This window comes from Somniosus microcephalus, chromosome 11 (genome assembly GCF_052327205.1).
Source record: "Somniosus microcephalus isolate GS21.2 chromosome 11, FLI_Smic_1.0, whole genome shotgun sequence".
Taxonomy (NCBI): Eukaryota; Metazoa; Chordata; class Chondrichthyes; order Squaliformes; family Somniosidae; genus Somniosus; species Somniosus microcephalus.
In genome coordinates, this window is record NC_140997.1 from 26,827,397 (window position 1) to 26,854,942 (window position 27,546).

The 27,546-nt window shown below is 48.8% G+C and overlaps 1 protein-coding gene across 1 annotated transcript in view; it reads left to right on the top strand.

Annotated features, from left to right (window-relative positions):
- tbl3 (transducin beta like 3) overlaps positions 1-27,546 on the top strand; it is a 61,469-nt gene that overhangs the window by 23,140 nt on the left and 10,783 nt on the right. Inside the window, 8 exon segments of the mRNA XM_086002231.1 lie at positions 2,440-2,498; positions 2,611-2,717; positions 3,605-3,752; positions 5,031-5,261; positions 8,695-8,765; positions 14,891-15,047; positions 15,937-15,995; positions 18,025-18,183. Of these exon segments, the coding sequence (XP_085858357.1) occupies positions 2,440-2,498; positions 2,611-2,717; positions 3,605-3,752; positions 5,031-5,261; positions 8,695-8,765; positions 14,891-15,047; positions 15,937-15,995; positions 18,025-18,183 (991 nt within the window).

A 27,546-nucleotide genomic window follows, 5' to 3' on the forward strand; every position in this document is an offset into this window, starting at 1 on the left:
ATATAGTAAAACTTACCTGAACCTACTCCTGAATTTTGCCGGTTGAGAGATTTCCCGATATTTAGGTGCTGGTTAAAAGAGAGTTTCCTGTATTAAGTACTTCCCAGTTTGAGCATTCGGGCCATTTCTCTTTGACTGACCTTAATATACAAAGTAGTGATTTGTTGTACTCAACTGAGATTCAAACCTGGATGTAGTGTACTGATTGTTGAAGTCTCATTTGATTGTAATGTTCAGTCATATGCGATAGATGATGCGGTGTACAATGGTTGCTGTTGTAAATTCAGTGATGAATCCACATTTATCAAAGTGTCTCGTAGATTTTTTGCCTGTGATGGTTCACCTCCCTCAGGAGAATTGTACTCATGGTCTGTTGGTATGAACAGGATCAGTTGGCCAAATTGCCGTTTCTTCTGTACTCAGTTGTTAGGAACGTCCTTTTCTTCTGGGCACTTCTATCTTTCTCTCCAGTACTTTTCAAGACAGCAGTTTAGTTTTAACAAAACATGCCCTTGAGATGATCCTGACATCATGATGGACCTTATGTAATGTGCAGCAGTTTATTGTGATGGGAATCCCTCCTGAGCAATCTTGTTACATGAGGCAATAGAATATACATGTTGTTGGATATAGCAGGGACTGATTTAGGGAAAGTGCTTCACTGACAGCAGTTACAGTGCCAAATTGTCACCCCCTCCCCCCCGAAATATACTGATGCCAAACTGCATTTGTAGCACTCAGTAGATGAGACGTTAAACCGAAGCCCCATCTTCACTCAGATGGACGTAAAAGATCCTGTGGCACTTTTTCGAAGAAGAGCAAGGGCGTTATCCCTGGTGTCCTGGCCAATATTGCTCCATCAGCATCACTGAAACAGATTATTTTGTCATTATCACATTGCTGTTTGTGGGAGCTTGCTGTGCGCAAATTGGCTAGCACGTTTCCTACATTACAACAGTACTTCATTGTCTAAAGCGCTTTAGGTTATCCTGAGATTTTCTTTTGTTGCAAACTTTGCAAGTAACCCATTGAGTATATACCCCAAGAAAGTGTTGGCGAATTGTAACAATCGCTCAGTTTTACGCTGCGCAGCAGTGCACTTTTGAAGTGGCGAGAAGTGCACACTAACAGGTTTGACAAGTTATGTCGGTGCTTTACCAATTTGCTGCTTTTGACAGACTAGATATTAGACACAACTCATTACTTCGATTAATTCGGGCTTAACAGCTTTGCTATTTCCAGTCAACACTTCTGTGGTCAGCCACACAATAAGTTATCAACTCGGGTCAATCAGCAGGGTGATTTATTTCAGAGTGCACTAGTGCCAGAAAAATCAGTACGTCAGGATTTACAAAAATGTGCTGCTGTTCAGTGCACAGAAAAGTGATTTCCACAGTTTGATAGCACTTGGTGTACGCATTCCACTGGGTTCCTTGCAAAGCTGAATATCACTTATCCGGGGAAACGATACACATTTTCACAGTGCTAATTTTTCTGCCAGTGGTACAAATGCAGTTTGTAAAATATTTGAGGGGATATGTTATTGCTTTACTAGAGGGTAGCAGCAATTTTGTACTGTAACCAGAATTTAGGAAGGATGTCAAGGCCTTGGAAAGGTTGCAGAGGAGATTTACTGGAATGGTACCAGGGAAGAGAGACTTCAGTTACCATGGAGAGACTAGAGAAGCTGGGATTGTTCTCCTTTAAGTAAAGATTAAGGTGAGATTTAATAGAGATATTCAAAATTATGATGGGTTTTGATAGCAGAGATAGGGAGAAACTGTTTCCACTGGCAGGAGGGTCAGTACCCAGAGGACACAGGTTTAAGATAGTTGGCAAAAGAACCAGGGGGTGGAGATGAGGATTTTTTTCTATGCAGTGAGTTATGATGATCTGGAAAGCGCAGCCTGAAAGGGTGGTGGAAGCAGATTCAGTAGTAACTTTCAAAAGGGAATTGGAGATATACTTAAAAAGTTAAAAAAAAAAAATTTTGCAGGGCTATGGGGAAATGGCAAGGGAGTGAGGCTACTTGGATAGCTCTTTCAAAGAGCCGGCACAGGCACGATGGGCCAAATGGCCTCCTTTTGTGCTGTAAGATTCTCTGTCAGTGAAACACGTGTAATTACTTCAGTTAATTTAGGTTCTGCTCTGACCAGCAATATTCTGAAGTCACTGCGTGACGTTGTGGGGTAAAAGATAGTTTGAATCAAGTGAATCCTTTTCTTCCTTTCTGGCTGTTAACTATTGCTGCTTGTAGATGTTTTCATGTTTCCCCCAACTGTCTGGCTAATATTGCTGCTATTGGTGTTTAAAGCCTTGAAAATAAACTGGAAGTTAGCCTGTATTAAAGTAATGACCTAAAATAAAGAATTTGCTTCTTGGTCCTGCTGAGTGCTAAATCTGCTCTGTGACTTATAGAAAGTTTTATTTTTATTTTAGACACCGTATTAGCCCTGGATGTGTTTAAGAAAGGCACCAAATTTGCCAGTTGTTCTAAGGTATGTTTATTTTTTTCAAGTGTTTTAATCGGGGTTTAATCCATTTTGCTACATAAATAAACACGACATAACCAGTTTTTATATTTTTAATTATTTTTCTTCCATGCTTCAGGACAAAACCATTCGAATCTGGAAAATGAATAAAGAGACTGGAGAAGTGAATTGTGTGGCACAAGGTCTAGGACACGCCTACGGTGTTGGTATCATTTCTTGCTCACGGTATGAGTGTTCTGAAAAGTGTTCAATTTTTTAAAATTAAAGCCTCAAAAAGACTTTTGCTATAAGATCCCTTGCGTGTCTGCAATTGAGGTGATGAAAATTGTACTAAATTGGCTTGATTTTAAAATTCTCATCCTTGTTTTCAAATCCCTCCATGGCCTCACCTCTCCCTATCTCTGCAACCTCCTCCAGCCTACAACCCTTCAAGATCTGTGTTCCTCCAATTCTGGCCTCTTGCGCATCCCCGATTTTCATCGCTCCATCATTGGCGCCCGTGCCTTCAGATGCCCAGACCCTAAGCTCTGGAATTCCCTCCTTAAACCTCTCTAGTCCTCTCTACCTCGGTTAAGATGCTCCTTAAAACCTACCTGTTTGACCAAGCTTTTGGTCACCTGTCCTAATATCTCCTTTTGTGGCTGGTTGTCAAATTTTGTTTGGTAACGCTCCTGTGAAGCAGCTTGAGATGTTTTACTACATTAAAGGCGCTATGCAAATGTAAGTTTTTGTTGTTGTCGATTTAAACTTGGTGAAGTAGGAGGTAGCATGCACTGGAGAATGCTGTTTTAAATCTATACCCTTATAACATAGTTCTCTCCCTCTGACTAGAGCTCAGTACCATGTAAGTAGAGTGACCATTCCTTTCAGGCTTCACCTCCTGATGATGCAATGTTACTTTTTTCTATAGCTAACTCCTCGTGTCCCACCTCCGGAGCTTTCACTTTCGTAGATTTATTGTCCTTCAGTTGAAGGTGGAAAAAAGATTGTTGGTGCCCCTAATTGATGATGTCATTATCTGACTGCTGTGTACTATAACCTGATTGCAGGCTCCAACATTGTGTACAAATTCTTAGCCCTGACACACACTTTCAATGATTTTCTAATTCCAGATTGAAGGAAGGTTTCATAGTTAGTGGTAGTCAGGACTGCACCATAAAGCTGTGGAATCTTACAAAATTGCTAGGGGCTTACAGTGATGAGAAACCTGCAGAACCTGAAGTCCTTCGTGCTGATTTGACTGAGAAGGCTCATGACAAGGTAAGAAGTTCCGTGTTATAACCTTTTATCGATGCCTAAGCAACACTGAACAGTTGTGCTAAACTGCTTTGTGGAGGAGGGAATAAAAAAAAAGGGAGATCACGGGCTGCTGGGTTAGAGCCATAGAAGTTTACAGCACAGTGGGACTGCCCTCGGTTGGTTGGTTGGTTCTACTCTTGTTCTGTACTATTGGATAGGCATCTCCAGCAATAGCTTTTCTTCCTGTAGCCACACTATTACCTCCCAAGTCCCTCTAGGATGTATCCTTATCCCTGCTTCTCTTCCTCGTCTTCCTGCTGCCTCCTGGCAACATCATCCACAGACATAGGATCAGCACAGCCAGTTTTACCTCCCCACCACCTCTCTCAACTACTACACTGACTGTATTGTCAGACTGCTTGTCTGGCCTTGGATAGGCCGCAATTTCCTCCAATTAAACACTGGGAAGACTGAAGCCATTGTCTTCGGCCTCTGCCACAAACTCCACGCCAGTGCCATTGATTTCATCCACCTTCCTGGCCACTGTCTCCAGACGGTTTGCATCCTTGGAATCTTATTTGACTCAGAACTAAGCTTCCAACCCCATATCCTTTCTGTTACAAACTGCCAACTTCCACCTCTGTAACATCACCCACCTTCGCCTCTACCTCCGCCCATCTGCTGCTGAAACTTTCATCCATGCCTTTGTGACCTCCAGAGTCGACTACACCAACACTGCTGGCCGACCTCCCATCCTCCAACTTTCCATAAGCTTCAACACGTCCAAACCTCTGCTGCTCACATCCAAGTCTTGCTTATATATCACCCCTGTCTTCATTGATCTACATTAGCTCCTGGTCCTCTAAAACCTCAGATTTAAAATTTCCATCCTTGTGTTAAATCCCTGCAAGGCCTCGCCCCTCCCTATTTTTGTAACTTCCTCCAGTCCTAGGCTCTGGAATTCACTCCTTAATCTCCACCTCCGTGTCTTCCTTTAAGACCCTCCTCAAAACCCACCTCTTTGACCAAGCTTTTGTTAATCCCTCATAAAGAGGCCAGAATTGGAGGAGTGCAGATATCTGAGGGTTGTAGGACTGGAGGAGGTTACAGAGATGGGGAGGGGTGAGGCCATTTTGAGATTTGAAACCTCTGAAGCGCATTGGGATGTTTTGCTACATTAAGGGTACTGTATAAATGTTATGAACCATATTGCATTGATAATGAGACTCTTTGCTAGCTAATCATCAGAAAAGGAAGCTGTGTTTTGTTCTTAAATGTATCCTATTTGTTATTTCATAGGACATAAACAGTGTGGTAGTCTCTCCAAATGACAAGCTAATGGCTACAGGCTCCCAGGACAGAACAGCAAAGCTTTGGTCAACCTCTGATTTTTCACTCGTGGGAGTGTTTCGAGGCCACAAGCGTGGGATTTGGTCTGTCCAATTTTCTCCTATGGACCAGGTCCTAGCCACCTCTTCAGCAGATGGCAGTGTCAAACTGTGGGGACTTCAGGACTTCAACTGCTTAAAGGTAGAAAACATATAGAAGTTTGAGAGGGGATATCTTTATGTGAAAAAACAGCTGGGCTTCCCCATTACCATTGTTCGCCATTAATAAAGGGAATTGGATGGCATAGCAGAATCAGACTCCTTCATTCCAATTTTAACCCAGGGCAGGAATCGGGGGTCGAAGGTCAAAGTGGACATTGATTCTACTAATAAGGCATTCATTCTACTAGAACTAGTAGATCTCCTATTACGTTGCTCACGGTGAATCAGGATTTACTTCTTCATAACAATGTGGGTGTTTATACCATATATAAGGCTCATTAATTTATGGCGACCAGCCAAATTCCATTTTTTTTTTTAAGAAAGTATTCTGGGATTTTTAGTGTTCATTTAGAGATTGAATTTCACAACTTCTGTTAAAACTAAATAAGTAGCCATTTATATTTTACATACATTTCCGTGCCCATAATTTAACTTCTGCTTCATTACCATTTTTAAAGCTGGGAATACACAAGATAAGCCAATAGGAGGTAGATATCTGGCAATTAGCAGGAGTGGGAATGCTGGCTTGGGGACGGTGCTGCGTTTTGGCAGCAATGGGGAGTAGTTTTGGGATATGGCAGAACTGGGGTGGGGGAGTCCTGGAGTTTGGAAGCGTGGAGAGGGTCCTTTTGATCTGGTACCACTGAAAGGGGAAAGGTGGGGTTTGGTACAGCTGTGGAAAGTGAACCAGAGGTTTGGCACAGTTGGGGGCTGAATGTGAGATTTGATTGCCTGATAGATTTCTGGTGTCCGTCAGCAGTGAGGTGATGGAGGGGCAGGGCATATGGGGTGGGGTGGGGGTTAATCCTATATGTACCAACGCTAGTTTGTGATTTTTTTTTGGTTGGGTGTGGGAGGGGGAAATCTCTGTAAACATTGAAATTAGTGACATGAATCAGTCATTCATGAAAGAAAGACTTATGAAATAATACTGAGTGGCCTACGGGTGGCACTGTCCAGGGAGAGTATAAATACTCAGGCACGGGCCCAGCTTGCACAGGTCATTCTTAACAGGAACTAGTGAAGGACACAACTAGACCTCCATGTTGTAAAACAGTTAATTAAAGCTTTGTTTAATGCTTAGACCAAGTGCCTCGTAGTTTTCTTACACCAAAATACAAGACACTAATTGACGTGAGTGCATGTTGGCCTTGCAGTTGGTTTTTAAACTAAAATCCAATCCAAGTTTTACCTGAATGAAGATTTTGGAATTTTTCTTCTAGCATTTCTTTAGATTATTTTGAAACTGTTTGAATATTCCATCAGTATATCAAGGCTTTTGGGAGAGGTTGAGGCCTTCAAGTAAAAACTTCAGTGAAAGCACTAAAATACACAAAAGACATTTTTCACAATAGCGTGCTGGGCTGGAAATTGCAGTCGGAGGCTTCCCGCGGGCAAATGCCACCGAACCGCAAGAAAAGTACGCACCTACCTGGTGCCTCTGTATCATCGAAGACTCGCGCTCCTGCGCCTGGGTAAAGGCCCACGTATCCTAGGAGCGCATGCGGTTCGTAGGTGTCCGTGGGATCACGTGGGCCAGCCCAACCAATCACAAAGGGGGATTCCCATTATGCTTGTGGGGATTCCATTTACGTACGGAATCCCCATAAGCATAATAGGAACCCTCTTTTTTTTTAAAAAAACCACACTTTCACTGCACTTAAATAAAAATAAATCATCAGATGGTCAAAATTAACTAAAATACTGTTTAAACATTTAAAACAAAAATTACATTTTTTGAAAAATAAATTTTAACATTTTTCAAGGGGCCAAAAATAACCTAAACTTATTTTAAAGGCCCAGAAATTCGAGTCCCAACGCGTGAGTACGGACGGAGTACTCACGCGTGGACCCGATGGAAGTGCAGGAATCTTGCATGCGCGGGAAACCGGCACTTCTGATCCTCTGAACCAAGGGGTTCAGAGGTCAAACGCGTGCGTGCGGGAGTCTGCGCGTGCGCGTTGAACTTCCTTTTTTTTCAGGTTTTAACGTGCGGGTAAGTCTACATTTTAGAAATGTAAAAAGCAGCCGTAAGGACTTCATTTTCAAAGGTAAGTGGTCAATTATTTAAAATTAAAACATTTTTTCCACAGGTTTTTTACTTTTAAATACTTTAAAGCAAGGTAAGTTTATTTTTAGCCCCGTTTTTTTTTATAACATTTTTTTCAAAAATTTAAGTTTTTGTTTAAAATAGTTATTTAATGTCATTTATAGTTTATTTACAAAGTGTGATGTTTTTTAAAAAATTATTTGAAGGTAAAGTGCAGTTTTACAGCCTCAGCATTCATACGTTTTGACAGGTCTGTCTGTCAAGACTTATGAATGGAGCATTCCCTGCTCCGATTGGCTGCCTGTTGCTCACGTGATCCCAGGGGACGCTTCGCACTAACTACGCCCCTGGGACACGCCAGCATAGCGCGCCGGCCTCTGGGACAGGCCTCGGAGAGGAATTCCACGCAGACCAAGAGGTCAACTGCGGCGCGCTAGGTAAGTGTAGGTCGGGGGCTTGCACCCGCGGGAAGCCCCTGACCCGAATTTCTGGGCCATTGGTTCTTGTATGGTAAAATCATTTAGAAAAAATTATTTTAATATTTATTTAAACCCTTACGCTGGTAAAAGAGGCCCCTCTTGGTGCTTCCACATTCCCCAGTTCCCCTCCTTACAGCATGCTTTACACCCTAAGACCATGCTTCCAAAATCCCAGGACTGCCCTACTAATGCTTCCAACCCATCTACCATCCCCCACCCCAACTCCCCACAACAGATACACACAGTTCTTAAAACCTGTCTTCCACCTACCTGTATCCTGGACTGTTTTTTGTTTTAAAAAGGTGAGCGATTAAAATCAACTATGTTAAACTAACTTTTAATAGTAATCAAGGTCACTGATTTATGCAGATAATCAATGAATTCTATCCTGAAAATATCTCAAACACTCCTACAGTGCTCTATAATAAGCAGACAATTTAACTTCTTCCATCCATCCATTAGTATAAATTGGTGATGCTAATAATGGATAAAACACTGTATTTACTGACTCACCAGGGCAATGCCATGGGGAGATTAGTTAGTTGAAACGAAACAGTTCAAACTGTGCTAATGACATCTTTAGGATGCCAATGATGACTTGAGTTAGTTATTCATCCATCCATCTGCCTAACTCTGTAGGAAATCATTGGCAATATTTCGTGTTATTCTCCATCAATCTGCCACCAGTCTATTTATTGGTTTAGAAGTTATTGTGCAAGTTCCCTTCATCCCTATTTGATTTGCACTGACAAAGAGTTCAGTGTGTAGCAGTAGATAATTATTAAAGGGCTGGTGTGTTTTCTTGGCTGTCTTTGTTATAAGTAACAGTACCATTTACAGTATGGTGAGCTTGGTTTCATTTACCTAACTGTTTGCATTCTCAGACATTTGAAGGCCATGATGCTTCTGTACTGAAAACTCTTTTTGTCAGCCGTGGAACTCAGCTATTGACGAGGTACCTTTTTATAAAATCTATTGGTATTTATTAATAATGGTAGGTGGGTCACAACATTCCTTTTCAAAATCCATTGGAATCTTATAACAGGGGAAGGCCATACAGCCCCCTCGAGCCTGTTTCACAGTTCATGGCTGATCTATGCCTCCACCCCATTTACCCGCCTTTGTTCCATATCCCTTGTTACCCTTGCCTATCAAAAATCTATCGCTCTCAGTCTTGGAAAATTTAAATTGACTCAGCATCCACAGCCTTTTGGGGAGCAAGTTCCAGATTTCCACTACCCTTTGTGGGGGGAAAAAGTGCTTCCTATTTTAACTCCTAAATGGCCTAGCTCCAACCAGAGGAAATGATTCCTCTCTATCTATCCTATCGAGTCCCTTAATCATTTTAAATACCTCGACCAGACCACCACTAAACCTTCTAAGCTCAAAGAGCACAAGCCAAGTTTATGGGAGCCTTGGAGCGGGTAAGGTGCAGAGTCACCAGAGTGATACCAGGCCTTAAAGGTTTAAATTATGAAGATGGGGGTTGATCTGCACTGTACCCGCTCCAAGGCTTGGTGCCCAAAACTGAATGCAATACCCCGCATGGGATTTGACCAAGGCTCTGTACAACTGAAGCTTTTTTGATGACTTTTTCACCTGTACACAAACTTTTAGTGATTTATGCACTTGGGCACCCAAATCCCTTTGCTCCTCCACAGCACCATTCTGATTTGTCTTTCTCAGATAGAAGTGGATGACCTCACACTTCCACACATTGAACTCCGTCTACCATAGTTTAGCCCACTCCTTTGGTCTGTCTGTGTCCCTTTGTAACTTCCTGCTCCCATCCACACAACTTATTAACCATATAGGTGACACTCCCGTCAAGTATTTTTGATGTTTTACAGTCAGTTGGAATTTCTTAATTGCACAACTAACAGTGTCACCTGCAAACTTGGATATGCAACTCTCTGTTCTTTCATCCAAGTTATTGATATATATGGTGAAAGATTAACCCGGTCCTGTGGATAATCACATTGAAAAAGTGTCCACATTTACCTGGAATACTGGTTATGCATTAAACCATAAAACTTTATCTTGGGGACAAACCAGGAGAAATCTGTGCTGTTCAGAATGAAGAAATCTCATCAGCACAGATAGGCATCTCTGTCCTATTTTTAAAATGGGGACTTCTTCAAATATCATAGCCTATTCCGCCATTGTCTCTCCATCTTTCCCCCCCTTTCCTTCGCCGTCGCCCCCCCTTCCTTCGCCGTCGCCCCCCCTTCCTTCGCCGTCGCCCCCCCTTCCTTCGCCGTCGCCCCCCCTTCCTTCGCCGTCGCCCCCCCTTCCTTCGCCGTCGCCCCCCCCTTCCTTCGCCGTCGCCCCCCCTTCCTTCGCCGTCGCCCCCCCTTCCTTCGCCGTCGCCCCCCCTTCCTTCGCCGTCGCCCCCCCTTCCTTCGCCGTCGCCCCCCCTTCCTTCGCCGTCGCCCCCCCTTCCTTCGCCGTCGCCCCCCCTTCCTTCGCCGTCGCCCCCCCTTCCTTCGCCGTCGCCCCCCCTTCCTTCGCCGTCGCCCCCCCTTCCTTCGCCGTCGCCCCCCCTTCCTTCGCCGTCGCCCCCCCTTCCTTCGCCGTCGCCCCCCCTTCCTTCGCCGTCGCCCCCCCTTCCTTCGCCGTCGCCCCCCCTTCCTTCGCCGTCGCCCCCCCTTCCTTCGCCGTCGCCCCCCCTTCCTTCGCCGTCGCCCCCCCTTCCTTCGCCGTCGCCCCCCCCTTCCTTCGCCGTCGCCCCCCCTTCCTTCGCCGTCGCCCCCCCTTCCTTCGCCGTCGCCCCCCTTCCTTCGCCGTCGCCCCCCCTTCCTTCGCCGTCGCCCCCCCTTCCTTCGCCGTCGCCCCCCCTTCCTTCGCCGTCGCCCCCCCTTCCTTCGCCGTCGCCCCCCCTTCCTTCGCCGTCGCCCCCCCCTTCCTTCGCCGTCGCCCCCCCTTCCTTCGCCGTCGCCCCCCCTTCCTTCGCCGTCGCCCCCCCTTCCTTCGCCGTCGCCCCCCCTTCCTTCGCCGTCGCCCCCCCCTTCCTTCGCCGTCGCCCCCCCTTCCTTCGCCGTCGCCCCCCCTTCCTTCGCCGTCGCCCCCCCTTCCTTCGCCGTCGCCCCCCCTTCCTTCGCCGTCGCCCCCCCTTCCTTCGCCGTCGCCCCCCCCTTCCTTCGCCGTCGCCCCCCCCTTCCTTCGCCGTCGCCCCCCCCTTCCTTCGCCGTCGCCCCCCCCTTCCTTCGCCGTCGCCCCCCCCTTCCTTCGCCGTCGCCCCCCCCTTCCTTCGCCGTCGCCCCCCCCTTCCTTCGCCGTCGCCCCCCCCTTCCTTCGCCGTCGCCCCCCCCTTCCTTCGCCGTCGCCCCCCCTTCCTTCGCCGTCGCCCCCCCTTCCTTCGCCGTCGCCCCCCCCTTCCTTCGCCGTCGCCCCCCCCTTCCTTCGCCGTCGCCCCCCCCTTCCTTCGCCGTCGCCCCCCCCTTCCTTCGCCGTCGCCCCCCCCTTCCTTCGCCGTCGCCCCCCCTTCCTTCGCCGTCGCCCCCCCTTCCTTCGCCGTCGCCCCCCCTTCCTTCGCCGTCGCCCCCCCCTTCCTTCGCCGTCGCCCCCCCTTCCTTCGCCGTCGCCCCCCCTTCCTTCGCCGTCGCCCCCCCTTCCTTCGCCGTCGCCCCCCCCTTCCTTCGCCGTCGCCCCCCCCTTCCTTCGCCGTCGCCCCCCCTTCCTTCGCCGTCGCCCCCCCTTCCTTCGCCGTCGCCCCCCCTTCCTTCGCCGTCGCCCCCCCTTCCTTCGCCGTCGCCCCCCCTTCCTTCGCCGTCGCCCCCCCCTTCCTTCGCCGTCCGCCCCCCCTTCCTTCGCCGTCGCCCCCCCCTTCCTTCGCCGTCGCCCCCCCTTCCTTCGCCGTCGCCCCCCCTTCCTTCGCCGTCGCCCCCCCCTTCCTTCGCCGTCGCCCCCCCTTCCTTCGCCGTCGCCCCCCCTTCCTTCGCCGTCGCCCCCCCCCCTTCCTTCGCCGTCGCGCCCCCCCCTTCCTTCGCCGTCGCGCCCCCCCCTTCCTTCGCCGTCGCCCCCCCCCTTCCTTCGCCGTCGCCCCCCCCTTCCTTCGCCGTCGCCCCCCCCTTCCTTCGCCGTCGCCCCCCCCCTTCCTTCGCCGTCGCCCCCCCCTTCCTTCGCCGTCGCCCCCCCCTTCCTTCGCCGTCGCCCCCCCCCTTCCTTCGCCGTCGCCCCCCCCCCCCTTCCTTCGCCGTCGCCCCCCCTTCCTTCGCCGTCGCCCCCCCCTTCCTTCGCCGTCGCCCCCCCCTTCCTTCGCCGTCGCCCCCCCTTCCTTCGCCGTCGCCCCCCCTTCCTTCGCCGTCGCCCCCCCTTCCTTCGCCGTCGCCCCCCCCTTCCTTCGCCGTCGCCCCCCCCTTCCTTCGCCGTCGCCCCCCCCTTCCTTCGCCGTCGCCCCCCCTTCCTTCGCCGTCGCCCCCCCCTTCCTTCGCCGTCGCCCCCCCCCTTCCTTCGCCGTCGCCCCCCCCTTCCTTCGCCGTCGCCCCCCCCCTTCCTTCGCCGTCGCCCCCCCCCCTTCCTTCGCCGTCGCCCCCCCCTTCCTTCGCCGTCGCCCCCCCCCTTCCTTCGCCGTCGCCCCCCCCCTTCCTTCGCCGTCGCCCCCCCCCTTCCTTCGCCGTCGCCCCCCCCCTTCCTTCGCCGTCGCCCCCCCCTTCCTTCGCCGTCGCCCCCCCCTTCCTTCGCCGTCGCCCCCCCCTTCCTTCGCCGTCGCCCCCCCCTTCCTTCGCCGTCGCCCCCCCTTCCTTCGCCGTCGCCCCCCCTTCCTTCGCCGTCGCCCCCCCTTCCTTCGCCGTCGCCCCCCCTTCCTTCGCCGTCGCCCCCCCTTCCTTCGCCGTCGCCCCCCTTCCTTCGCCGTCGCCCCCCTTCCTTCGCCGTCGCCCCCCCCTTCCTTCGCCGTCGCCCCCCCCTTCCTTCGCCGTCGCCCCCCCTTCCTTCGCCGTCGCCCCCCCCTTCCTTCGCCGTCGCCCCCCCCTTCCTTCGCCGTCGCCCCCCCTTCCTTCGCCGTCGCCCCCCCCTTCCTTCGCCGTCGCCCCCCCCTTCCTTCGCCGTCGCCCCCCCCTTCCTTCGCCGTCGCCCCCCCCTTTCCTTCGCCGTCGCCCCCCCTTCCTTCGCCGTCGCCCCCCCTTCCTTCGCCGTCGCCCCCCCTTCCTTCGCCGTCGCCCCCCCCTTCCTTCGCCGTCGCCCCCCCTTCCTTCGCCGTCGCCCCCCCTTCCTTCGCCGTCGCCCCCCCTTCCTTCGCCGTCGCCCCCCCTTCCTTCGCCGTCGCCCCCCCTTCCTTCGCCGTCGCCCCCCCTTCCTTCGCCGTCGCCCCCCCTTCCTTCGCCGTCGCCCCCCCCTTCCTTCGCCGTCGCCCCCCCTTCCTTCGCCGTCGCCCCCCCTTCCTTCGCCGTCGCCCCCCCCTTCCTTCGCCGTCGCCCCCCCCTTCCTCTCTCGCCGTCGCCCCCCCTTCCTTCGCCGTCGCCCCCCCTTCCTTCGCCGTCGCCCCCCCTTCCTTCGCCGTCGCCCCCCCTTCCTTCGCCGTCGCCCCCCCTTCCTTCGCCGTCGCCCCCCCCTTCCTTCGCCGTCGCCCCCCCTTCCTTCGCCGTCGCCCCCCCCTTCCTTCGCCGTCGCCCCCCCTTCCTTCGCCGTCGCCCCCCCTTCCTTCGCCGTCGCCCCCCCCTTCCTTCGCCGTCGCCCCCCCCTTCCTTCGCCGTCGCCCCCCCTTCCTTCGCCGTCGCCCCCCCCTTCCTTCGCCGTCGCCCCCCCTTCCTTCGCCGTCGCCCCCCCTTCCTTCGCCGTCGCCCCCCCTTCCTTCGCCGTCGCCCCCCCCTTCCTTCGCCGTCGCCCCCCCTTCCTTCGCCGTCGCCCCCCCCTTCCTTCGCCGTCGCCCCCCCCTTCCTTCGCCGTCGCCCCCCCCCTTCCTTCGCCGTCGCCCCCCCCCTTCCTTCGCCGTCGCCCCCCCCTTCCTTCGCCGTCGCCCCCCCCTTCCTTCGCCGTCGCCCCCCCTTCCTTCGCCGTCGCCCCCCCCCTTCCTTCGCCGTCGCCCCCCCCCTTCCTTCGCCGTCGCCCCCCCCCTTCCTTCGCCGTCGCCCCCCCTTCCTTCGCCGTCGCCCCCCCTTCCTTCGCCGTCGCCCCCCCTTCCTTCGCCGTCGCCCCCCCCTTCCTTCGCCGTCGCCCCCCCTTCCTTCGCCGTCGCCCCCCCCTTCCTTCGCCGTCGCCCCCCCCTTCCTTCGCCGTCGCCCCCTCGCCCCCTTCCTTCGCCGTCGCCCCCCCCTTCCTTCGCCGTCGCCCCCCCCTTCCTTCGCCGTCGCCCCCCCCCTTCCTTCGCCGTCGCCCCCCCCTTCCTTCGCCGTCGCCCCCCCCTTCCTTCGCCGTCGCCCCCCCCTTCCTTCGCCGTCGCCCCCCCCTTCCTTCGCCGTCGCCCCCCCCTTCCTTCGCCGTCGCCCCCCCCTTCCTTCGCCGTCGCCCCCCCTTCCTTCGCCGTCGCCCCCCCCTTCCTTCGCCGTCGCCCCCCCCTTCCTTCGCCGTCGCCCCCCCCTTCCTTCGCCGTCGCCCCCCCCCTCCTTCGCCGTCGCCCCCCCCTCCTTCGCCGTCGCCCCCCCCTCCTTCGCCGTCGCCCCCCCCTTCCTTCGCCGTCGCCCCCCCCTCCTTCGCCGCCGCCCCCCCTCCTTCGCCGTCGCCCCCCCTTCCTTCGCCGTCGCCCCCCCCCTTCCTTCGCCGTCGCCCCCCCCCTTCCTTCGCCGTCGCCCCCCCCCCTTCCTTCGCCGTCGCCCCCCCCCTTCCTTCGCCGTCGCCCCCCCCTTCCTTCCCCGTCGCCCCGCCCTTCCTTCGCCGTGGCCCCGCCCCCCCCCGCTACTTTCCCTGCTTTGGCCCAAACCTCCCCAAACTCTGGAGGGTAGTTCTCACCCATTGAAAATGACCCTAGTAAGAGATGGGGAGAGCATTTGGAGGGGATATACTGTAAAATTGTACTGGCTCAGACTCGGTGTAATGGCTTTTTTTGATTTAGAGTGGGCATCCAATCAAAGTTGGGAGCAAAAGGAATTAATACAACTTTATTGTAAACTGACACTTTCTTACAGCATTTTTTTTTTCCTGCAGTGGGTCTGATGGTCTGCTGAAGCTGTGGACCATCAAAACCAATGAATGTATAAAAACTTTAGATGCCCACGAGGATAAGGTGTGGGGTCTGCATTGTAACAAGCAAGATAATTTGGTTGTCACTGGATCCGGAGACTCGTGCATTATTATCTGGAAGGTATGACGAATGAAATCACTAGTAGGGATCCTGTTTTACCAGCTCTGTGCAACTTACTAAACTTTGTGTTTTCTACAACTCTACCTCTTTAATATTAATTACTTTGATTGGCGACTGATGTCATCATCAATTAAATGGTAGCAAGTGCCCCCCTTCGTACACCAGAAGTGAAACTCCCATCAAGTACTTTTGTTTTAAAGTCAGTTGGAATTTCTTTCTTAATTGCACAAGGTGATTGGCTGGTGCAGTTGTTTAGGCTCTGGCCTTTTACCTCTGGGAGCATTTGCTTGAATCCAGCCTTGACTAAATGGAGAAAAGTCTGCTCTGTCAGCTGATTGTACTTATTGGGCAGTGTGAATCCAGCTGATAGTGGGCTTGGAACTGCAGCACTCAACTGCCCTAAGTTCAGCATTCATTGGCAGTAAATCCGTAATCTCACTTGAGAGGCTGGTGTAAGCAATGTGCAGAAGGGGTTGCTCTTCTAAAGCTGGGACAAAGTGGCAGAAGCTTTACTCTGTGTCAAAGCAAGCTGTACTGGACCTGGGTGCTTGATGCTAACACTAGGTGGCCAGAATGGAAAGTATTCCCATTCCCTGCTCCAATATCCTTCACAAAGAAAGTAACTCCGAACCAGTTTTTCCCCATTTTCTCCCCTTTGTGCATCTTGGACCATGCACACTTTCAGATGGGCAGATGCTCTTGGCATCTCCAAAGGCACTGCGACTTTCTAATCCGTACAGCAGCTGACCTCTCAGCCAAGCTATCTTGTGATTGCAGGGCGGTGAAGGGAGACACAAAGGATCAGGCGTATCTAGACTGTTACCTCTGGCTGCTTTCAAAATGGAAAAGTTTAATCAGTCCCGATTATACGTTCTTCTGTGTGTTTCAGGATGTTACAGAAATAGAGCTTGCTGAAGAGCAGGCCAAGCAGGAAGAGCAAATTTTGAAGTAAGTTTGTTTAGCTTGGTGAGAAAATGGTTTCTGCTTCACACCGATGGTAAAATTGCACAAGTGTAAATCCTGAAGTAGGGGCCCATCTTGACTTGAGAGCAAAGCAGAGTGAAACTTCTTCCACAGAGTTTCGCTCCACTCTGCACCCAAGTCCGATTGGGCCTCGAGTCCAGATTTCGGTATCCGGTGCAAAATAAAACCATTTAATTTTAGATTTGTCATGCAAATGTATTGGAGTGTTCTCTCATGAGATTGATGTGTTTTGGTTTCCCTTTTGTACAAGGACACATTCAGAAAATGCTGCTTTCATTCTTTTCATTGGGGAAGCAGAAGTGTCTTTAATTCATTTGTAATAAAATACAATATTCCAAAGCATTTTTTTTCTTGTAATCCCGTCAAGAAAACCTCAGGATCCAAACATCTTCTGTTTAGGACACAGAGTGGGTTATTTTTTTTTTAAATATTAAATTTTTATAGTAAAATAACTTTCAAATTGGATATCTGCAGTCGCCTGAGCGCACCCACAATCTCTTTCGGTGAGCCCTTTATTCTTTGTAGCCAGATCTCAGACTGGGGTTGCTGCATAGTGCATAGAAATCTAGAAATTAGCTTTATTTTCTTGCAGTTGTGTGCAGGATGACCATTAATGCATAGAGAACAAGCCTCTTTAATCACTAATGAAAGCCTACTTTTTCTCCTGTCTTGTCCTTTCCCCTCTGAAAGGTCCTGGTTACGCTTTTGTACCTTGCCCAGGTGTTAGCCCAGACAGTGAGTGTTGGTAGGTTATTTGACCATGGGGCCATCACCGAGAGCCTGAGTTTACTATCAACTGTCATCCACACATGCACACTTTCCAAAAGGAGTCACTGAATAGCAATCAGGAGCAGGAACAAAGACGTTTCCTCCTCTAATTTCGGAGTACCAAGGCTAATTGTAGTGCCCTGCTACTGCCCTGAGTGAGGTCAGGTAATGCCACATAGACATCTATCCTGGAACCTTCTGTTTTTTAAATTATTCTCATCCTTGTTTTCAATTCCCTCCACAGCCTCACCCCTCCCTATCTCTGTAATCTCTTCCAGCCCCACAACCCCCCGAGATATCTGCGCTCCTCTAATTCTGCCCTCTTGAGTATCCCCAATTATAATCGCTCAACCATTGGTAGCCGTGCCTTAAGAACATAAAAAATAGGAGCAGGAGTAGGCCATTCAGCCCCTCGAGCCTGCTCTGCCATTCAATAAGATCATGGCTGATCATCACCTTCTGTTGCCTGGGCCCTAAGCGCTGGAATTCCCTCCCTAAACCTCTCCGCCTCTCCTCCTTTAAGACACTCCTTAAAACCTACCTCTCTGCCCTAAGTTCTCCTCATGTGGCTCGTGTCAAATTTTTTGTCTTATAATATTCCTGTGAAGCGCCTTGGGATGCTTTACTGCGTTAAAGGCGCTATACAAATACAAGGTGTTGCTCACCTGTATGAATGTGCCCATTCATGCAGAATAAACATTTTCTCCAGTGTCGGTAATTGATGGACTCTCTGACTTGGTTGATTTGAGTCATGGCATTATTGAAAAATTCGAATTGTGTCAAGATAATTTTTGCTCAGAATGAGATGTCCCCGTAAGAGTGAATACTATCCTAATCTGAGCAGGAACATGCAACAGGGAGGTCTGTAATCTGTTCACCTGCTCTTCCATCTATAAGTAAATAAATATTGTAAGTTTTTGTATGAAATATTAAAGAAATAGAGGCTTTCTATTTCTTCCCATCACTAGGGGGAGGAAAGAGGAGAGACTCGAGTGTTAACTATTGGTGCTTTTGTGTTTGTGTAACTATTTGCATTGGATGACAACTGTTGGGACCCAACAAATGTGAGAGGCGATCTTTGTAATAGCAAGACTCAATGTATGTTTCTTTTTCTATTTAAAAAAAATCTTTTGGTTGGTAATGTTCACACCTAAAACAATCTCGGGTGTTTGTGTTAGAGCTACATTTGCCTTTGAGTCATTAAAACTAATCTTTCCATTTTAAGGCAACAAGAATTATCTAATTTATTGCACGAGAAGAAATATTTGAAGGCTTTAGGATTGGCAATCTCTTTGGAACAGCCCCAGACGGTGCTTATGGTGATTAAAGGTAAACCCAATGTTCCCATCAAACTTGTTGTTTTTTGTTTGTTTTGCACAAATCTGTGCTGAAAAAGAATGATTGGAACTGGTGTAACCAGTAATGCTGTTTTAATTGCCAAGATATGCTGCAAAACTTGTAGTTGCAAGCTTTTTGCATCCTTGGAATGTCCCAAATTGCTTCACAGCCAATTAGTTATTTTTGAAGTGACGTGAGCAAAAGCATTAGCTAACTTGTGCACTAGTTATATTACTTAGGATGAGTAAAGGTCATCAGGTCTGTACATGCTCGCTTTACTTCTTGCAGGATTCATCCCCATGTCTGAAAACTTTCCTCCCCCCAACCCCACCCACCACCTGGGAGAGGCAAAAAAAAACAGAGACTTCGAGCTAGTTCAGGCTACATGACAGCAAGGGGGTCAGTCCTCACTACCCATTCTGGAATGCTGTTCCACAGGTCGCCAATCCTCTTAAGAAAAATAAACTTCTGCACATCCAACCTCATTCTATGCTTTCAATTTAAATGGTTGGCCCCTAGTTCGACCTGCCCATATCATCTCAAATAATCTACTCACTTGAATGTTATTGATGCCCTTAATAGTTTTAAAGACCTGAAACAAGTCTGTGCTGCTTTCAACGAATCCAAACCGAAACACAAAGTCTATCTCTAAAGAACATAAGAAATAGGAGCGGGAGTAGGCCAAATAGACCCTCGAGCCTGCTCCGCCATTCAATAAGATCATGGCTGATCTTCTACCTCATCTCCACTTTCGCGCTCTATCACCATATTCCTTAATCCCCTTAGTGTCCAAAAATCTATCAGTCTCAGTCTTGAATATACTCATCGACTGAGCCTCCACAGCCCCCTCGGGTAGAGAATTCCAAAGATTCACAACCCTCTGAGTGAAGACATTTCTCCTCATCTCAGTCCTAAATGGTCAACCTCTTATCCTGAGACTATGACCCCCTAGTTCGAGACAGGGGAAACAGCCTCTCAGCAGCTACCCTGTCAAGCTCTAAGAATTTTATGTTTCAATGAGATCACTTCTCATTCTTGTAAACTCCAGAGAATTTAAGGCCATGCTACTCAATCTCTCCTCATAGGACAGCCCTCTCATCCCAAGAATCACTCGTGAACCTTCGTTGCACCACCTCTAAGGCAAGTATATCCTTCCTTGGGTAAGGAGACCAAAACTGCACAGTACTCCAGGTGTGGTCTCGCCAAGGCCCTGTGTCATTGTAGCAAGACTTCCTTACTCTTGTACTACAACCCCCTTGCAATAAAGGCTAACCTACCATTTGCCTTTCTAATTGCTTCCTGTACCTGCATGTTAACTTTCTGTGATTCGTGTACAAGGACCCCAAATCCCTCTGCATACGAACATTTACCAGTCTCTCATCTTTCTCTGTACTTCCTCGTTGAGGTGGGGGAACCAAATATGTACTCGGTACTCTAAACAAAGTCTCGCCAAAGTCTTGTATATTATCGTGGCTCTGGTTTTATATTGAACAGTTTCCAGGGCCCTGTTCACTTTGGCTGCACTCGAACCTTTACGGACCAAGGGGGGAGAAATTCATTATAGCCCCGTTTGGGGCGCTAACTTTGAAAAGTTGAAAAAATTTGTTGTTGCCCGGCGATGCTGCAGGGGACGAAACCAAAGTTCAGGACCGGGGCGATGACGTCACGATCTCTGGGCGAAGGAGATCAGGGCACAACGCCATACCTCCCCCGCAAACCTCCTGCCGAATTTAGCAGGAGGCGATATTCTCACTGCGCCCGGGCGATAAGTGGCTAGCGCCCCGTTATTGTCCCCCGGAGGCAATAACAGGAGGCGCAAATGTACCCAATTTCTCCCTCCAAGTCTCTTTGTTCCTGTCGCTTTTAGCCTACACCCACTTAGAGAATATTAGAGAATATTTTGGCAATATTTATCCAGTCTGTCCAAGTCCAGTTGTAATTATTTCATTCTCATAAGGTCCTGACGCTACTGCACAATTTAGTATCATCTGCAAGTTTAATAAACATAAGGGAACCCAGCACTGAGTCCTGGGGCACACACTAGTGACTGTACTCCATTAGGAAGCAGTCCCATTAATGTCTACAATATTGTAATCCATCTCACTATCACTCTTGACACCATGGGACTTATTTTTACCTTCATGTGGCACTTTGTCAAAAGATATTTTGAAATCCAATTAAAAGACATTAACCAAATCTCCCTTATCGACCATTCTATTGAGTTAAAATCTGGATCAGATCTGTCAAACATGACCTCTGTTTTCTGAAGACATGCTTAGTATTCCCCATCAAGCCCAAGCATTCTAGATGATCATTAATATTGTCCGAAATCACAGAAACCCCACAGTGCAGATAGAGGCCATTTCGGCCCATCGTGCCTGCACCGACACACATCCCACCCGATCCCCGTAACCCCTACACCAACACATATCCCACCCTATCCCCGTAACCCCACGTATTTAATCCCCCTAACACTAAGGGTCAATTTATCATAGCCAATCAACCTAACCCGCACATCTTTGGACTGTGGGAGGAAACCGGAGCACCCGGAGGAAACCCACGCAGACACGGGGAGAATGTGCAAACTCCACACAGTCACCCGAGGCCGGATTCGAACCCGGGTCCCTGGCGCTGTGAGGCAACAGTGCTAACCACTGTGCCACCGTGGTCCATATCATTTAATTAACAGTAGTTTGTGGAGTTCAGCCTTGGAGGGATTTGAACCTTGGGATGCAGTGAGCCTTTGGGCAAGAAGGGGAGAGAATTGGAGGGGGTGGCGATGTTTGGATGGCATCGCTGAGGGGACTGGTGCCTCAGTATGTGTGCAAACTGGGGTGGGGGGGGGGCGGTCAGTAATTTGAGTTTGATTGTATTGATTCAAGAGATACCAGTTTAGTTTAGAATGGGGTGGGGGGGTGAGGGGAGAACTGAGGCGTATGATGTGCGGGACCTGTGCAGAAGGCCCTGGGTGCGTCATGTGTCTGGGATGACCATGGCTACTGATATCTCTGACTATATGCGCTTGAGCGAGAGGTTTCTGAGCTTGCGGTATAACCAGCGACATGAGAGGCTGAAGGGTTCTGCAGCAGCCTTAGGTGAATGTCAGCCCTGGTTCATTGGTATCACACTCTCACTTCTGAGTTGGCAGGTCATGGGTTCAAGTCCCATTCCAGAGACTGAAGCACATAATCTCGGCTGACACTTCAGTGGAATACTGCTAAACTGTTGGAAGTGCTGACTTTCAGATGAGACATTAAACAACGGGTTCCATCTGCCCCCTCGGATGGAAATTTTAAAAAATCCCGTGGTACTATTTGAAGAAGAGCAAGGGAGTTCACCCAGTATCCTGGCCAACATTTGTCCCTGAATGTGCATCACTAAAGCAGGTGAACTGGTCGTTTATCTCATTGCTGTTTGTGGGACCTTACTGTGCCCAAATGAGCTCCCATGTTTCCCTACTTTACGACAGTAATTACACTTCAGAAAGTACTTGATCATCTTGAGGACATGAAAGGTGCTACATAACTGCAAGTTTGTTTGTAATTTCCCTGCTACTGAGATTAAACGCACTGGTCTCTAGTTGCCAGGTTTTGATTTTAATCCTTTTTTAAATAAGGAATCACAACGAGCCTTTCTCCAATCACCTGCCATGTCCCATTGAACTATTGAAAATATTTATTAGAGCATTATTCATGACCTCAGCCATTTCCTTCAGTACCCTAGGCCAAATTAAATCTTGACAATGGTGCATTCTTGCCTTGAGAATTTTAAATTTAGCCTGTACCATTTCCCTTGGCATGTGTAAGCAATCCATTTGAGCTTTACTTTTTCCTTCTATACAATGGGCACACCTGATCTTCTCAATTAAAAACGGATGCGAAGTATCTGTTCATCTCTGCTGTACCCTTGTCACCTGTAATTCTGCACGAGTCCGGCTACAGCGGTCCAAATTGTTCTCTTAACTGACCTCTGATTCCTAATAAAAACAAAACTTACTTTCTCTCATTAATTTGGCTATGAACAGTTATCCTCCTTTGTAGATTTCTTTAAAACTTACTTAATATTTATTTTTGTTAACTTTTTTTATCTGTTCCCTGTCCGACAGACTTAGTTATTTTATTAGCCTTAAAATGCCTTTTTTTTTAAAGCACAAGTTGACCTAGCCTCAACAGCTTTTTAGGGGAGAGATTTCCAGATTTCAACTACCCTTTTATGTCAAGAAACATCACCTCTGAACAGTCTAGCTCTCATTTTAAGGTTATGCCTGCTTGTTCTGGACTCTCTCACAAAAAGTATAGTTTATCACTATCTACCCTATCATCTTCTTTAATCATCTTAAACACCTCAATTAGATCGACCCTTAATCTTCTATACTCGAGGGAATACAAGCCTAGTCTGTGCAACCTCTCCTCGTCATTTAACCCTTTTAGCCCTGGTATCATTCTGGTGAATCTGCGCTGCTCCCCCTCCAAGGCCTTCTGAGGTGCGGTGTAATTCTTAGTATTTCGAGTTTCGAGAGACTGGTCTTAGCCCACATCAAAGCCAGTGTTCCTGCCTCCCTTGACCAACACCAGTTTGCCTATCAGGCAAACAGATCAACGGAGGATGCAATCACAACTGCTCTACACTCGGCACTGAATCACCTAGATGGTAAGGAGACCTACATCAGAATGTTGTTTATAGACTACAGCTCAGCATTCAACACTATCGTCCCCAACAAGCTGGCCACCAAACTCCAAACTCTTGGCCTGAACACTTCCCTCTGCAACTGGACCCTGGACTTCCTAACAAACAGACCCCAGTCTGTCAAATTAGGCAACCACACCTCCCCCGCCCCCCCCCCCCCCGACCCTGAACACGGGGGCCCCACAAGGATGTGTGCTGAGCCCCCTCCTCTACTCCCTCTTCACCCACGACTGTGTGGCTGTTAATGGTTCCAACACCATCATCAAGTTTGCAGATGACACCACGGTAGTAGGCCAGATCACCAACAACGATGAGTCAGCCTACAGGGAGGAGGTCCAGCATCTCGTGAAGTGGTGCGCCGACAACAACCTGGCCCTTAACACCAAGAAAACAAAGGAAATAATCGTGGACTTCAGGAAGTCCAAAGGCGGAAGTCACACCCCCATCCACATCAATGGGGCGGAGGTGGAAAGGGTGGCCAGCTTTAAGTTCCTCGGAGTCCACATCACGGAAGACCTCTCCTGGTCCCTCAACACCTCCTCTCTGGTGAAGAAGGCCCAGCAGCGCCTATATTTCTTGAGGAGGCTGAAGGGATGTAATCTGTCACCTCCGATCCTCTCTAACTTCTACCGCTGCACTATAGAGAGCATCCTGACAAACTGTATCACGGTATGGTACGGCAGCTGTAGCTCCCATGACCGGAAAGCCCTGCAGCGGGTAGTCAAAACTGCCCAACGCATTACCGGCACCCGGCTACCGACCATAGAACATATATATCCGAAACGCTGCCTACGGAGGGCACGGTCCATCATCAAAGACCCTACCCACCCCAGCCACAGTCTGTTCGCCCTCCTACCATCTGGAAGACGCTACAGATGCATTCGCACCCATACGACCAGATTTAGGAACAGCTTCTTTCCCAGGGCTGTCATCCTACTGAACTCCACAAATAAACACTAAAGCCTGCACATCTGCCGATGCACTTTATTATGGTCATATTTATGCTAATATATATGTACAAATGTATGTTGAAATGTTTGTGTCCTAATCCAAATTGTGTACACTCGGGAGCCGCAAGCCTACATTTCGTTGTACTGCACTTGTGCACTAACAATGACAATAAAAGTTGAGTTGATTTGATTTGATTTGATTGATCATGTGGTACAGGAAACTCTTGATTTACCGGCACCCAAACAACCGGAAATCTCGGTTAACCGGCAAAATTCAGGAGTAGGTTCAGTTAAGAACATAAGAAATAGGAGCAGGAGTAGGCCAATCGGCCCCTCGAGCCTGCTCCGCCATTCAATAAGATCATGGCTGATCTGATCCTAACCGCCAATCCACTATCACAGAACCATCTCCTGAATCTAACAGAATTAGACACACGAAATAGGAGCAGGATCAGGCTACACGGCCCCTGGGCCCGCTCCGCTACCCACAGGGCCATGACCGATCCGAACCTAGACTCATGTCCAAATTCCTGCCCGCTCCCCGTAACCCTTAATTCCCTTTACTTCTAGGAAACTGTCTATTTCTGTTTTAAATTTATGTAATGATGTAGCTTCTACAGCTTTTTGGGGCAGCATATTCCATGGACCTACCACCCTCTGAGTGAAGTAGTTCCTCCTCCTCTCAGTTTTGAAAGAGCAGCCCCTTATTCTAAGACTATGCCCCCTAGTTCTAGTTTCACCCATCATCGGGAACATCTTCCCCGCATCCACCCGATCCAACCCCTTCACAATCTTATATGTTTCAATAAGATCGCCTCTCATTCTTCTGAACTCCAATGAGTAGAGTCCCAATCTACTCAACCTCTCCTCATATGTCCATCCCCTCATCCCTGGGATTAACCGAGTGAACCTTCTTTGTACTGACTCGAGAGCAAGTATGTCCTTTCTTAAGTATGGACACCAAAACTGTACACAGTATTCCAGGTGCGGTCTCACCAATACCTTGTACAACTGAAGCAATACCTCCCTATTTTTATATTCTATCCCCCTAGCAATGAAACCCAACATTCCATTGGCCTTCTTAATCACTTGCTGCACCTGCATACTAACCTTTTGAGTTTCGTGCACCAGGACCCCCAGATCCCTTTGTACTTCAGTACTTTCCAATTTCTTGCCATTAAGATAATAACTTGCTCTACGATTTTCCTGCCAAAGTGCATAACCTCACACTTTCCAGTATTGTATTCCATCTGCCAAATCTCTGCCCACTTACTTAGCCTGTCGATGTCCCCTTGCAGGATTTTTATGTCCTCCTCACTCACTACTTTCCCTCCCATCTTAGTATCATCTGCAAACTTTGATATGTTACACTCGGTCCCCTCCTCCAAATCGTTAATATAGATTGTAAAGAGTTGGGGACCCAGCACTGACCCCTGCGGAACACCACTAGTTACTGATTGCCAGTCTGAGAATGAACCATTTATCCCAACTCTCTGCCTTCTGTTAGATAGCCAATCCTCTATCCATGCCAGAATATTACCCCCAATCCTGTGATTTTTTTATCTTAAGCAATAATCTTTTGTGTGGCACCTTGTCAAATGCCTTTTGGAAGTCTAAATACACTACGTCCACTGGTTCCCCTTTATCCACCCTATATGTTACTTCCTCAAAGAACTCCAGCAAATTTGTCAAACATGACTTCCCCTTCATAAAACCATGCTGACTTTGTCCTATTAAATTATGATTATCCAAATGTCCTGTTACTGTCTCCTTAATAATGGACTCCAAAATTTTACCTACCACAGATGTTAGGCTAACCGGTCTATAGTTTCCAGCCTTCTGTCTACTGCCCTTTTTAAATAAGGGTGTTACATTAGCAGTTTTCCAGTCTGCCGGGATTTTTGCCGAGTCCAGGGAATTTTGGAAAATTATTACCAATGCATCCACAATCCCTACCGCCACTTCCCTCAAGACCCTAGGATGTAAGCCATCAGGTCCAGGTGATTTATCCGCTTTGAGTCCCATTATTTTACCGAGTGCCACTTCCTTAGTGATTTTGACCGTGTTTAGCTCCTTCCCCCCCCCCCCCACCTTTAGCCCCCTGTTTGTCCAGTGTTGGGATATTCTTAGTGTCTTCTACTGTAAAGACTGATGTAAAATATTCATTCAGTGTTTTTGCCATCTCCATATTTCCCACCATTAATTTCCCGGTCTCATCCTCTAAGGGACCAACATTTACTTTAGCCACCCTTTTTCTTTTTATATAACTATAAAAACTCTTACTATCTGTTTTTATATTTTTTGCTAATTTACTTTCATAATCTATCTTCCCTTTCTTAATCAATCTTTTTGTTATTTTTTGCTGTCTTTTAAAGTTTTCCCAATCCTCTATCCTCCCACTAGATTTGGCTACCTTGTATGCCCTTGTTTTTAGTCGAATGCTATCCTTAATTTCTTTACTTAGCCACGGATGGCTGTCTTTTCTTTTACACCCTTTTCTTCTCAGTGGAATATATATTTTTTGGAAGTTGTAAAATAACTCCTTAAATGTACACCACTGATCATGTATCGTCTTACCCTTTAATCTATTTTCCCAATCCACTCTACTCAATTCCGCTCTCATACCTTCATAGTCTCCTTTATTCAAGCTTAGCACGCTTGTTTGAGATCCAACCTTCTCACCCTCTAATTGAATATGGAATTCAACCATGTTATGGTCACTCATTCCAAGGGGATCCTTTACTAGGACATTTTTAATTAATCCTGTCTCGTTACACAGTTAAGTTTTTCTTCATATTAGTGGCCGTTTCTTGATTCTTGGCTGTGTAATCAGGGGTTCCTGCAGTTGTTGCTAAGCAACAGGGACGCTTGGTCTGTGGCCGGGCTTCTTGCACCTGTTGCTAAGCAACAGGGAAGCCTGGATTTGTTGCTGTGTACGAAGCTCTCGTACCTTTTAACTATAACTCTCTGTAATCCGGACTTTTTGATAAACCGGCACCACGCCGGTCCCGTCGGTGCCAGATAATAAAGAGTTTCCTGTATCTGGTTCACTGTTGTAAATAACACTGAATTTACACTGATTCAGTTTTAAAATCTAGAGCATTTTTTCTTTGCTAATCAACAGGGAATTTTATTTGAGTAGGTTATTAATCAGATGAATGTTAGGTTATTTTTATCCATTAAGCTTCGAGCTTTATATATGTTACAATTCAGGGATTCTCTGAATACTTTTTCTTCCTCTTTGAATGATGCCCTCTTGAGCATCCCTGATAATCGCTCAACCATTGGTGGCCGTGTCTTCAGCTGCTGGCGCCCTAAGCTCTGGAATTCCCTCCCTTATCCCCTCCACCTTTCTACCTCCTCTCCTCATTTAAGAGACTCTGTAAGACCTACCTCTTTGACCAAGCTTTTGGTCACCTGCCCTAATTTCTCCTTATGTGGCTCGATGTCAAATTTTTATCTTGTAACATTCCTGCGAAGCGCCTTGGGACGTTTTACTATGTTAAAGGTGCTATATAAATACAAGTTGTTGTTGTTCTGCCTACTACCAAAGATCAGTTCCTCCGGGTACAGTAGCATAGTGGTTATGTTATCGGACTAATAATCTCGGGACGTGTGTTCAGATCCCACCCTTAGCTGGTGAATCAATACTCTTCCATGTTGAACACCACTTGGAAGAAGTACTGAGGGTAGCAAGGGTACAGGATGTACCCTGGGTGGGGGGCTTCAACGCCCATCACCAAGAGTGGCTCAGTAGCACCACTACAGACCGA